The sequence below is a fragment of the Malurus melanocephalus genome, unplaced genomic scaffold, assembly GCF_030028575.1.
Source record: "Malurus melanocephalus ecotype Western Australia unplaced genomic scaffold, MMel_1.1 scaffold_236, whole genome shotgun sequence".
Classification (NCBI taxonomy): domain Eukaryota; kingdom Metazoa; phylum Chordata; class Aves; order Passeriformes; family Maluridae; genus Malurus; species Malurus melanocephalus.
This window is the reverse complement of record NW_026623468.1, coordinates 166,808-179,722: the sequence shown is the minus strand read 5'-3', so window position 1 is coordinate 179,722 and position 12,915 is coordinate 166,808. Positions and strand designations below refer to the sequence as shown.

The 12,915-nt window shown below is 43.0% G+C and overlaps 1 protein-coding gene across 8 annotated transcripts in view; it reads right to left on the bottom strand.

Annotated features, from left to right (window-relative positions):
• RASAL2 (RAS protein activator like 2) overlaps nucleotides 1-12,915 on the bottom strand; it is a 158,942-nt gene that overhangs the window by 27,048 nt on the left and 118,979 nt on the right. For all 8 annotated transcript variants that reach the window (XM_057374942.1, XM_057374943.1, XM_057374945.1 and 5 more), the window contains one exon: nucleotides 7,987-8,096. In XM_057374942.1, the coding sequence (XP_057230925.1) occupies nucleotides 7,987-8,096 (110 nt within the window). The remainder of the gene's footprint in view (nucleotides 1-7,986; nucleotides 8,097-12,915) is intronic.

Sequence of the window (12,915 nt, the reverse complement as noted above, 5' to 3'; positions counted from 1 at the left end):
ATTGTCCTGTAAATCCCTGAGCTCCATCAGAGCTGACAWCTCCCAAATTCACAGTATCTTTTTACCAAGACAATTTTCTCTTTTTCCCCACCAGATTTTGAACACTTCTCAAAGACATTTCCCCCCCTCCACAATGCCACAGCTTTTGGCAGCCAACAGTGACACTATCAAAAGTGCTTTAACCCTTTCTGTACTCTCCCAATACGATTTAAAGCAACATTTGTGCACTATGGGGAGCTCTCCTGTCAAACAGCACTGCAAAATGTGCCCAATTTAGAGGTGACATGGCTTCACCGCTGTTCCTTCTGCCTTCAAACTGACACCYACCCTAGAGGCTTCTGCAACAAAGTCATACAACAATTGAGGCACAACTTGTATCTCAAGGTAAACATCATATGCACRCATCTTATTTTTCCTGTGGCTGGGATTCAGTCAAATCCTTCACAGCTGASCAACAGGGAGGAAGAGAACAGAGTCCCAGCTTAGCAGAGAAGGAGCTGTTGACCTGGCAGGTCTAGATTTTATTAAGATATTGAAGTTCCTATGTTCACTGATCCCTGAAAGCGAGTCCATAAATGAAGCTGCCCATTGAGCAAGTGCTACTGAGCACAAGGAACAGATGTGGAAGTAGAGAGGCATCAGCTCTCTACACACCACTCAGAGAAAGACAGTGCTCTTGTGTTCATCCTCACAGTATTTCCTCTTTTATTCAATGSCCAGTACCAAGGCTTTCAGTATCAAATGGAAAATGCTTTAAAAATGTTATTTATAGGAGAAAGAAAAGCACAGCACATCTAACAGCTTCCTTWATTTTAAAAAATAACTAGTTTTTGTATACTTTACTCACATATACCAAAAAAAAAGCTTCTAACATTCTTTATCCTTAGCAAAATCCAAGTCCTCCTACCTGTGAACAATTTTATAGGGAAACTCAGGAAAAAAACCCCAAACATTTGGAAAAGGCATCTTAACTAAGGCTGCTTAACAAAACCTGGGGTACCACAAAGGATACGGGCAACAAGCAGAGTTCACCCGACTGCTCTTTTGTAGGGAATGAAATGCTGAAGGTATTSGAGCAGATTCACACACAATGAGATTTATTAAACAGTAAGGGAGAACTTTTTTCCCATTGAATATATTGAATGATCTAAGTGCAGGCAGCAAAACCCTTTGATGGGAGGAATATTCCAAAGACACTGATTTCAGATGCAAAGCAGCAGCCCCRGTAGGAGTGGTGGCTGTGCTGTGCTTTGTTCTAACAGGTTCCAGCAGCAGCTGAACCAATGCAAACCCAAAACCTCAGCCATGCATAATTGAGCACTCGCTGCAGTTTAAGGTAGGGCAAGTCTAAAATAAACACACCACAATACACCACTTTAATGTCATCTCTGCAAAATCCTCTCTAATTTCTCCTCTCAAGAAAGCACTGCTGAGGTCACTTGGCTTCTGTCCCTGCCTCAAACGCTGAGCAATTCCCGTCCTTACAAAGYACTGAGAGCCAGCAGCCAGCTCCTGGTCAGTGGAGGAAAGCGTTGGAGTGAGCAAAGAGGGGGAGGAGGAGGGAAAGAGAAATAATTACCAAAGAAAGGAGGAAAAAAAAGAGATTTTGAAAATTCCAGTTAAGCGGAGGCTGCACTTGGAACAAGATGAGACAAGCAGATGTACACACAACAACTGTACAGCCACTTAGTGCAGATCATAGCGGTGCCACATACCACAGCCCCTTCCTCCAAACTTCCTTCTATGGACTACATCTCAGACAAAAAATCCTGCCCGGAGAGCAAGAAAGACACAAACAAATCCAAGAGCAGTTCTTACTCAAGCCTCAGGTTCCAGATTTCAGAGGAGCACCATGCCAGGCCGGGGCCAGGAGAGCAGCCATGGTGAGGGAAGCTCCCTCCCTCCTGATCAGCTGTGCTCCCACTGGCACAGTGGGCACAGAGAGCTCCCGTGTGTGTGCTCCTGTGTTGCCATGGCACAGCATCCCTAAGGAGACTGGGGGGGCTGGCAGCCTGCAGGGGCAGCAGGCCAGGGAGCCCTCTCCACAGACATGGCAAAGGTGACCTTTCCAGACAGAGAGGCTCCTCCTTGTCATTTCGTGTGAGTTTGATGAGATCCCCACATTAAAGGCAACATGAGAGAGTGAAGGATCTTCCAAAAAAGCTTCCAAACAGGGCAGGGGCAAAGGCAGCTACATACAGCAGATGTACCCCAAACCTCCACACCCCATCTTGCATGCCACACCTTTTAGGAGCATCTCTTCTGCTCCACTGCTCTTCTGACTGGTGGGCTCTGAGCATTTGAGTTGAGAGCAGCTGGAGTACTGGTAGTTTTGTTGACTCAGGGTCCCGTGGCAGACAAATGTCTGTCTGTTCCWGCAATACCCCGAAGTTACCATATTTAAAACAGCTCAATAAACTGATTAAGTGGCTTACAATTGGCACTTTATCTTCCATAAACATCAGAGCAAGGTCCTAAAGCTGCTGGTTAGATGCAACCACATGCATTTACAAACACAAGCACAGCCATTTGTGAGCAACACAGTATAGATTTCATCTATTGATAGATCTGCAAAGCAAATCATTAACTTGTGCCTATATCAGCASCATCCCAATCAATACAGGCAATAATTATACAGAAATAATACTTCTCTGATGCTTTAAATTCTCATCTGATATGCTGAAGCCGTAACAAGGAAAGAAAATTGCTTGCTGGCTTCCCTTTGGCACGGATGCCACTAATTCATGTCCCAGYGTCCAGCAAAGGGGCTGGATTAACAGGGTCCTTCCTGTATTAGATAGGRAGCTACCGGTAAAAGGAGCATTGCTCAGACTCTGTCAGGAGAGAGGTAATCCCAGGGAAGCAGATTACTGTAAACAGGAAGATCACATATGCAAAAAGTGGGGGAAGGGTTGTTTGTACAAATCTGTTTCTGTTAAACAGCTCCATTAACAACACAAATCCTGTTTTAAATTATAACTAACCTCCCATGATCAACTTGTTATCCTGCTGCTTTGATATCTATGCATGTACACAACTGAGATTGCAAAGGAACTACTTGGGAGTTCAGTGCAAACAGCTACCAAATCACCAAATAATTCTTACACATTCTCCRTAATTTCTTTCCCATAGGAAAGACAGGCAGAGGAGGAGCATGTTAGGGAACATTTTAAACTTCTCACCTCTTTTTCCTGTTTTGGAGTACTGGTCTTCAGAGCTGGATCATATCCTTTAAATCAGAGCCCAGACAATGCCCTAAACCACTGCCCTGGCAGCAGCATGCRACTGCCACTGAAAAAGAGCTCTCCAACCACCCCATCTTGCTGGCCCAGCCCCAAGCTGACCCTCTCTCCTTGCACACCAYAATTCAGTAATTTTCCGTGACAGGAAGATCTCGGTTGTAAGCCGGGAACTGSAAACCTCTGGCTTTCAGCAGCTGCCCATGGCACACAGCAGCCTATTAGCAAAGTTCTATTATATTCTACTGTCTATAAGGCATGTAGAATAAAGGGTCAAAATCCTAATTGCTCTGGTTATGAAGCTCTCCYGCTGATTTTGACCTATTTAAAAGGCAACCTACAAGGCACAAAAGACTTCCAATTACTGAGCTTACCAGGGGGAGCACTATATTACTTGGAAAACAARCCTGTGGACATCAATAATCCAAAAGATAAAAAACCCAAATGTTTAAAAATGAACTTTCCTTTACCAGACTGGTGTGAAAGGAAAGAACTCARCCCAAGCACCTGGTTACAGCCAAGCCTCCTGTTGGCCTTACATGAAGCTGTTCATCCACACRCTTCAAATAATTCCAGTGCTGAGAGACACTCCCCGAGAGCAGAACGTCGAATTCAACTCTGCAAAGCCACAGGAGAGAGCCTGGACTGTAATGCCAAGAACTTTGGGCTGCTATCCCAGCTCCCAGCCCCGTGGAATGGRACCCTACCGTCTCCAGCATCACCTGCAATTCACCCGCGCTCTGCCCGTGCTGCAGCACCACGGCTCCCTGTCCAAATGCTCCTTTTGTAGGCACCACACCCCGCTTCATTTTCCAACTGCCAATTAGCTGAACATCCTATTACTTGGTCAACAATTCCACAAGTCTAACCAGTTTCATTATTAATTTTTTTTTAAAAAAACGCAGAAACTTAGGGTAACTTATTTATCTGCAAGTCATACTYAGGTGTGATTAAACGCTGGGTTTTTCTGAGTACACCGTTCTGGTCTTCCATTAAGTTTCTGGTCTTTTCTGGCAAGGTCCTACCCAAAGCTTCATTGTTCAAATCCTGGATTTGCAAAGCCCTTCCCTGCCTGCCTGCTCTCCCTGCAGATCACAGCTTGTCTAACAGACACATCTCAGGGTGCAGCCAAGCATGCTGCTGAATCTCACAGCAGGAGGGTTCTTCTCTCTCCTCTGTCACCTGGTCTCTGCTATTAAYGTTTCCAATTGGTTTGTTTTGATGGACCAGAAATGCTTAATTGATTCAGTTTCATCTCACTGCTAATCTCAAGGTGAATGCTACATGGAGGAGACTGGGCTTTGCAGAGAAGCATCAGCCATTAAGGAAAATATATTTATAAAGGGCTTGAGTGAGCTTGCAGGTGGGAGAGAGCAGGAAGGTTTGTGATGAACACTGGGGTCTTGCTCAGTTTTCAGTGAAAAACCAAACAACTGCATGAGGATTGGAAAAAAAAACTGTCTGAAAGAAATCTGTTCACCAAATCAGGAGTGAGGCGTCTCTCCGGAAACAAACCACTCCTCCCCTTCTCCCCACGCTCCAGTGTGCTGATAGCAACAGATATGCTGAATGAACGCAAGCTCCGAGTGAGTCAAGCCTTAATAATGCATTGTGTAACACAGATTTCTATCCTGACATCTAAATCAGGGTGAAAATCCCCCACCCTTTTTTGAAAACCGGCATTAAATTCGAAYGAACCTGAAAACCACGGCAAGTTTTGCCTCTATTATTTCCACGACCCGTGCTATTTTCTGCCTGCAAAAAGGCGAGGAGGGAGGAGCGGGAACTCACCGAAAGTAGAAGAAGCTGTGGCTGGAGGAGTGATAGCGTTTGACCATGAAGCCCAGAGCCATGGCTACCTGCTGCTGGAGCCCATTCCGAGCCAGCGCACCGCCGCTCCCGCTGCCTCATAATGCCATAAAATGACTTTTAGCAAAGCAGGAGGATTCCCACGTGGCAGTAAATCCCAACAGGGCAAAGCCCTCCCAGCTGTCTGCAGAGCTTTGCTGCAGTCGCCGAGACCATATGCAGCCGGTCGCAATCATCTTCGCTCCCTCTCGGTAAACAAAACTGCTGCTCCTCTTGGAAATGCTCTCAAATTGCTGGCCTCAAACTGAAAATRTTMATTTGGTTTCTCYTTTCAAATGTAATTTTCCTTGAGCYTTTTYTCATGCTTTTTTTACATGTTTTATATATCATGGACACTGAGAAAACATGAAAGATGAATGTATGAGTTGAAAAGCTCAAAGGATGCAGGAGGAAATAGGCTGGAAAAGCTGTAAAAGATGCTACAGTGACACGGTGCCAGGTGGCCTCATGGTGAGAGCTGTTGGCAACCTGGAGAGATGCTGCACTGGCCACACAYTGAAGAGCCTCATTCCCACCTGCTGTGGCTCAGAAAGGAGCACAGTCTTAAATCCTCCCACATCGGTGCCTTGCAAAGACAAGATATATGTTTTCAAGTACAAAAAAACCACCAGTAAACCCGAGCCTGAGTAACAGAAGGGATGTGAATTACAGACTGAGAGGTTGTGGATTTCTACAGGACACCCAGATGCTGATTCCTGTTTCTAGAGGGGCACAAGGACTCTCTTCTCTCCGCATCCACTAACCCAGACACACCAAAATAAAGTTAAAAACCAGAAAAGCTAGGTTAGCCAATTGCTTTTTGCTGAAATAGAAAATCTGATTGCAAAAAAAATCTGCAACTCATCTCCAACACAGCTCCCTACAGCATTCCTGACTTCTGTTTTAAATCAGCTCTGAACAGGGAGCATCACCCCTCTGTCACCATTCAGCATGACATGCAAGGTTACAGTATCCCAGATCTTCACRGGCACCAGGATAACTAATCTTCCTTACTCCAGAATTTTAGAGGTATTTCTCTACAAACATCTCMACTTTCTTAACAGGTCCCAAACACCACAAAAGCCTTAAAAAGCAATATGACAGCAACCTCTTCTTCCTTCTAATCCTTGCAGAGTTTTAATTTATAAAGCTGTACAATACTTTCTTTGAAGGCAGGGCCCTTGTGTTTGTCAGAGCAAGAAAAGGGAGATGCTATCAGTGGACCTGGCCCTGAAAAAAACTGTGTAACACCATGACATCACCTAGAATCACCTGCTTGAAATGGGAAGGGGCTGACTCACCAGGGCAGGACAGGAAAATTCTGACTGCTACAGATCAAGGGTCGTGCAGTGGGGACAGAGTGGCAATTCCTTCTCATGAATTTAAAGTCAGCTCTGTGTTCAATAATGCCACCATGTGATCAATTGGATTTTATGTTTTTAGGCATCTGAGAAAATTCACATTTCATTTGAGTCTAGKTGACTGGCAGGGAGTAGAAGGGGGTCTGCTTTTAAAGAGAAGGCAGCTTTGCTGTGTCTAATATCATGTCCTCAACCAAAGATGTAGGAATTAATTATAACCACATATATTAACTTTCCTAGAACAACAGTGCTTCCCTAACACTGCAAAAGCAAGTATCCAGCATGTGTACCAAGCTCAGGAAAGACAACCAAATTATTTATGGCAAAGAGATTCTTACATTACAAAAAAATCAAGCAAAGCTGGTTTCAAACAACGGTAAAAATAACAGGTGCTTGATTACATGGTGGCATTATTTAAGACGCTTATGCACTGAGTTGCTTTTACAGCCATGTTGCAACACCTTGAAAATAGAGATTTATAGGACAACTTGCATCAAAGCAGACTGGGTGGACTACAGGAGCAAGGCCAATTGAGATGGTTATTCACATGTGGTAAGCAGCAGGCTTTTCTGTAACTCCTGATGTTAACAGACCTCCAGCATCCTCAGCCTTGCTATCTCTGTGATTTTCCAGTCTGCCTTTCAGATGGGAAAGGCAGCACCATTGATTGAAGCAGCACAGCATGACAGATACAWCTAATGAATTCAGCTCGGCTGAAGGAGAAGGGAAAATGCACTGAACAATGTCAAATCATAGAAACCTGCCGTGGCCTCGAGTACAGGCCAACTTATTTCTCACTCCATCTCCTTCTCCTGCTGGGCTACCATGGAATGTTACACAGAATATGTTTAATAAAAACAACCAAGAGACTTTACAAATAGTTAGGAAACACCGTGTRTAAGAGCCTTTGCTTGCCTCATATACAACCCATTCTCAGCCTGGATCTCCAGCCAAAAGCTAAACAAGCACAGATATACCAAATGGAGCACTAAGATGGTCAGAAATTACCAAGTTTTCCAGTTTTCTGGGAAACAGATCATCTGTTCGTTGTAGTTACACTGTAATAACTAAAACACCAACAGTGCAAGGATTCTCAGGGTGCCTTTCAGGCACCCTGAGAATCCTTGCACTGTTGGTGTTTTAGTTATTACAATGGGTTGTGCTGGCACTGGCAGAGCCACCCTGCTCACACCAACACAGCTCCTCATCTCACCACAGTGCTGGCCTGCAGCAACCACTGCGTGCAGCAGGGCAAATCTCTCTCCAGCTCATCAATTGCCATGGTTTTGTATCRTGAAATTGGAAATCTGCACCTTATTTGAAACAGATGCAGAAAAAAGTATTGGAGCCTGTCTGTTTAACCTGAGCTTTTCGACAGCTGTGAAGAGCAGCAATTTTCTGTCCTGTGTCAGCAGTCCATTGMACTCTGAACTGTGATGTGCCAGAGGCAGCCTCACATATCCCCTCTTTCAGCTGCACAAGAAATCCTTTGCTGGTTCTCCTTCCATGAGCACATTGTGCCTTGTGTCCATTCTTACCTGTCCTCGGCATTATTGGGAGAGGGCAGACGGAAACTTATATTCCTGTCCAGCTTGGATTGGCTCTTTGTCCTCTTGATAGATCCTTTCAGGCGCTTACTGAAGAAGCCCTAAAATGAGAAGTTGCAGAAGTGAAAAGGGGAAACTGATGCTGGTAACAAATCYCTGAATGCACTGTCACAGAGCCCAAACACAGTGGTGATTCCTGCTGATGCCGGTTACTGGACTGGGATTCCTCTGAGCAGGGATTGCCAGTGACAGTTCCAGCAGGTGAGARCTTCCAATTGCAAAAAATAGCACCACTCACATTATGGGGGCACTTCAATGGATTCCAACTATTATACCAGAGACCCAACCCCACAATTATTCTATAAGGAGTAATCCTCAATATCAGTATTTGTTCCTGCTTCCCCTTTACATGCCATGTTTTCAATTCCTGGGGAGTTTTAGAGTACAGATGTCTCATATTACRAGTTTCTATTGAGCCCACAATTGCAGCCAGGTTTTCCTTTTTAATTTAGATATAGCACGTTAAATCTTAAAATAATTCATAATTTTAATAAGCACAATAGAAAATTTCAAAGCATTTCACACACCAGTGGCTTCAGATATCAGTTACAGTACTGGTGAGAAGCAAAGCTAAACTCAAAAATCTCCTTAGGATCTAAAAATAAACTAAATCTTCAAAGAATCTGTCTTCAAACTACAATTGTTCACCAAACAATCACAGCCCAAAGCTGTGTTAGTTGGAAGGAGCCTCTGGGATCATTTTCTGCTCCGTGGGGGTGTGCTGCCAGCACTAGGTCAGCTTAATTCTGACTTGCTTGAGCCAAGTATTGAAAAACCTCTGGAGACAGAGGGAACAAAGAAGGGGAATCTGCTTTCTGCATCTGAAGGCAGTTCTACATTTAAGACTGCCCTTCAGTTTCCGAGGCTTGCCCACCAGCAGGCTCCTCAGGGGTGAAAACTCCTGACAAACTGGAAAGGCCTGATATCTAAATACTACAAAAAAAACCCCACAAAAAAACAAACCCCATAAATGTATATGATGTGCCACGGAAAAAGGTGCTGTCAAAAGGGAAGAAGTGTCTTTAGCTGTGTGTGCCACTCACACTCTGCCCATGATGATGSACTTTTCTTGGTCCTGGTACTGAAAAAGTGCCTTTGAAAAAACCCTGCAATCAATAGATGCTCCTGGGCTTCTCCTGGGGCCATTGCTGGAATTCAAGTAGAGGATGTASAGCACTTTCAAAGGCACTTTCATATATGCTGACCTCTCAGCATAAAAGGTAACAAACCCAGCCACAGGGATTCAGATCTGGTGGACTCTGGCTTGAGTCCAGTACCTCTCAGTCTGCTCAAATTGCAAACATGAAATAACATGCCTTTTTCCCCTTMAGGGCAGATAAGACAAAGCTGACCCAATTCAGCAGGGGTCCAAAAGTATTTATATTGAATCATTCCAAATCCCACTCGGAGAAGGACCCTGAATGTTCATTTTTGTGCGCATGCACAATTTTAAATTGGCACTGCTTTAACATGGAGCACGTTCTTGGTTTAACTGAACATAATCTATTCCTCAATGGAACAAATGTTCTATCTGGGGTTGAATAAGGTGATCCAGAGTTGACTACACACCAAAAAAAAAAAAAAAAAAAAAAAAAAAAAAAGGGTAAGATCATACAGACAAAAATTATTCAAATAAGGGATGTGCTTATTGGTCATCCTCAAAAGATTTGAAAACATTTGCAATATTTGCTCTGTGCTGGCAGTTCCTGCAGAGCCCATGCTTACAGATGGACAACCTGGGAGCAGCATGAAAAATTCACACGTGCCAGAACTGAGCAGAGTTTTTTGACTTTCATTTCCAAGGAAATGCTTTTAAATACTGAACACRGATATAAAAAAAGATGTATTGATGAAAAAGAAACTTCTACCTGCAACAATACCACCTAACTGAAAGTTTTATTTCCTTTTTCTCCTATAGACAAGAAATGTCTGCCAATGTTTATGAGGCAGCTTGCACCATTAAAAAGACAAAACCAYCTTTACTGCTTTTCTTATTGTCTAGGTATTTCTCTTTAATATTTATTTCAACACAAAACAGACTCCTGTTTGGTTCTTATACCTAAATGTAACAGTGTCTGAGCTTTAAGAATCATCATGGAGCTTCTTTAAAAACATTTTATTGTTTAAACAAACACCATSAAACAAAAAGATGTAAATTATTACTCAAACTGCCAGAATTTATGAGACTATGTTCTTAATCAAAAAGGCACATAATATTTGGTAGGATAAATTAGCTAGGATGCAATTTGAAAACACAGATTTGAGGATCACACTTAACAAGACAAACCCCTGTACAAGTTGCCCTCAGGACCATAGGTTTAGGAGAAGAGGGATGGAAAAGAGAGATGGGAAGAGAGCGATGGTGCACAACCACACATGCAATAAGGAATAGGTCAGGGCAGCCTTGTCATCTCACCCAAAAGCATCAAACACAAGGCTAAGAAATCCCAGTGATACAACRTCTAAAAATAATTCAATCCCACTGAGAATTCTCATTTGGAAGTTAAGCTACTCAGCTCTCCCACTCTGCCAAGAAGCAATCTCTGCAGGAGAAGGGATAATTCAGCAGGCTGTTGGAACTTCCCTTCATAGCTGCACAGGGAAAGCACAGAAACTCTCACCTCTAGGTATTCCCAACCCAGAGTGGTGTTTCTTGAGGGCAGTTTTGGCTTTAGGAAATGCTCACTTTGTGGCAAAGATGTAAACTGGCTGTTTGTCCTTAACCTGAGCAGAGCAGAACAGGAGCTGTCTGACAAATTCAGAGACAGCCCAAGTATGAACTACTCAGCCCCTGGACTGCTGTTCCCCATGGATATGATGATTCTTCACTCTGGGGAGAACAGCCCATGCATAATAAATAATGATTGTCCTGGCTGTTTTGAAAGGGAAAAGTTAATTCAGCCATGAACAAATGAAACAGGGTGTAACCATAACATAAATCAGCCATSGATAAAATGCTATGGTATTAGTGGAAGTTTCAAAGCAAGAAAAGTAGGGTAAAATGGGCAACAAAAATGGYCCATCTTAGACACAGTGCTATTACCTACATTAGTTCTTTCTAGGGCCAAACACACTGCATTTGAGCCTTGCAAAGCATCTTGAACATCTGTAATTCTTGATGAGGAGCACCAATGCATTATTAATAACACCAGGTGGGTAACTTCATTTACAGAGCAATGAGACTCATTCTCTCTGAGGGGAAGGATTGGATGGGTACAAAGATAACCCTCAGGTGACTGTGGATGACAGCACAATGCCTCCCCACTACTGTGCGTGGTGAGGACATGGAGCATTTTATTTCTTAAGCTGTTCACAAGCAGGTATCAAGGAAAAAAAGTAGTGTCATAGCCAAGTGAAAACACTGCCCTGTGCCAGTAATGTTGTAAAGCTATGGGAGGCAAAGAAGCAGGGGAAGATAGCCAGGTTGTAAAATGGGAAGATCAAACTAGAAGATATTCCAGGAATGAGCAGCAAAAGGGTGAAGTTTACTCTTTCCTGCAGAACAACAGCAAAAGGCCTATTTTACTAGCAAGATTGTAAAGTTTGCCTATGAGCCCAGTAACGTTCAGCATTAAAATATTAGCACTGATGTCCTTTGAAAAGACTCAACCACTCTCACAGTAGAAAAGCAGATGAAAACAAATTTACATATACCTTGGAGTTAATAAACAGAACAAGACAGGGACGTAGAACAGCCACATTCCACCATCTACTCATCCAAAAACCTGGCACTATGTCACTGAAGRGGTGGTTTGTGCACAGGCACAAAACAATAAAAAACATATTTGAATGTACAAGCAGAGGATAAAGTCCAATAAAAGTAGAGTGGTGTTATGTAAATCTGCCATAGCTTTCACACTAATGCATCACTCTTCTGATTTTCTCATCTCAGCAAGAAAACTAGAACAAAACAGAACTCCAGAAGTATAAACTGATTAAAGGCAGACAAGAGGGGGATTTACAAATGATATGTTTTAAAGACCAACTATTTATTTTAGGAACAAAGGCAAGAAGGGATTATAGATGTATAAAACAAATAGAATGGAAATTACCTAAGCTCCTCATGCACCTGTTACATAAGAAAACCAAAGGGCAATTTAACATGAGAGGCAGCACGTTTCACTGATTGTCAGGAGACCTTTCCTAATGCTATCTATAAATGAGCCCATCCAATTCACCACTACAAGATATTATAGAGACAATTTTTTTCAGCAAGATTAAAAAAGGATTATGTGTTTATATAAGGAAGAATAACATATGTAGCTGCATTAGTCAGGTTTAAAAATAACGAGAGTGAGCAATAATCATGCTTCAGGACACAAGCTGATCAACAGCAAGGATCAGGAAAGATATTTTTCCCCTGATGGGAGAGCACTGCAGATTTGGCCAGAAAACAATTTCAACTTACCAATGAAAAATGGTCTACAGCCACAGAAGGGATGCAGAATAAGAGGAACAAGTTTAGGAACTTGTAATAAAAAACCCAAGGAAATGCAGAGGATCCCATAACAAGGGTACATTGATAATACACCTGTTAATAAAATGCATCATCAGATTGCGTGCACTCTGCATGATGTGCAGCCRAAAGTACTGCAGGAATCAAATTTCCAAGTCACTGGGAATTATACTGAAAAATTCATGAAGAAGCAAGAGCTRCCTGATAGCCAGGAGGGCCACATCAGCTTTTCAGATCCCAGTTCAACAAGGTGTTTAGAATAGACACAATTGGGAGCAGCACCTGGCTGCCCTTGTGGGAGCTGCCCAGAGCAGGAACAGCAGAAGGAAAGAACATTCTTAAAACCTCTATCCAGGAATTAAGGAATAAAGGTAAAACGTCTGTCTGGAGAACAACGAAACAAC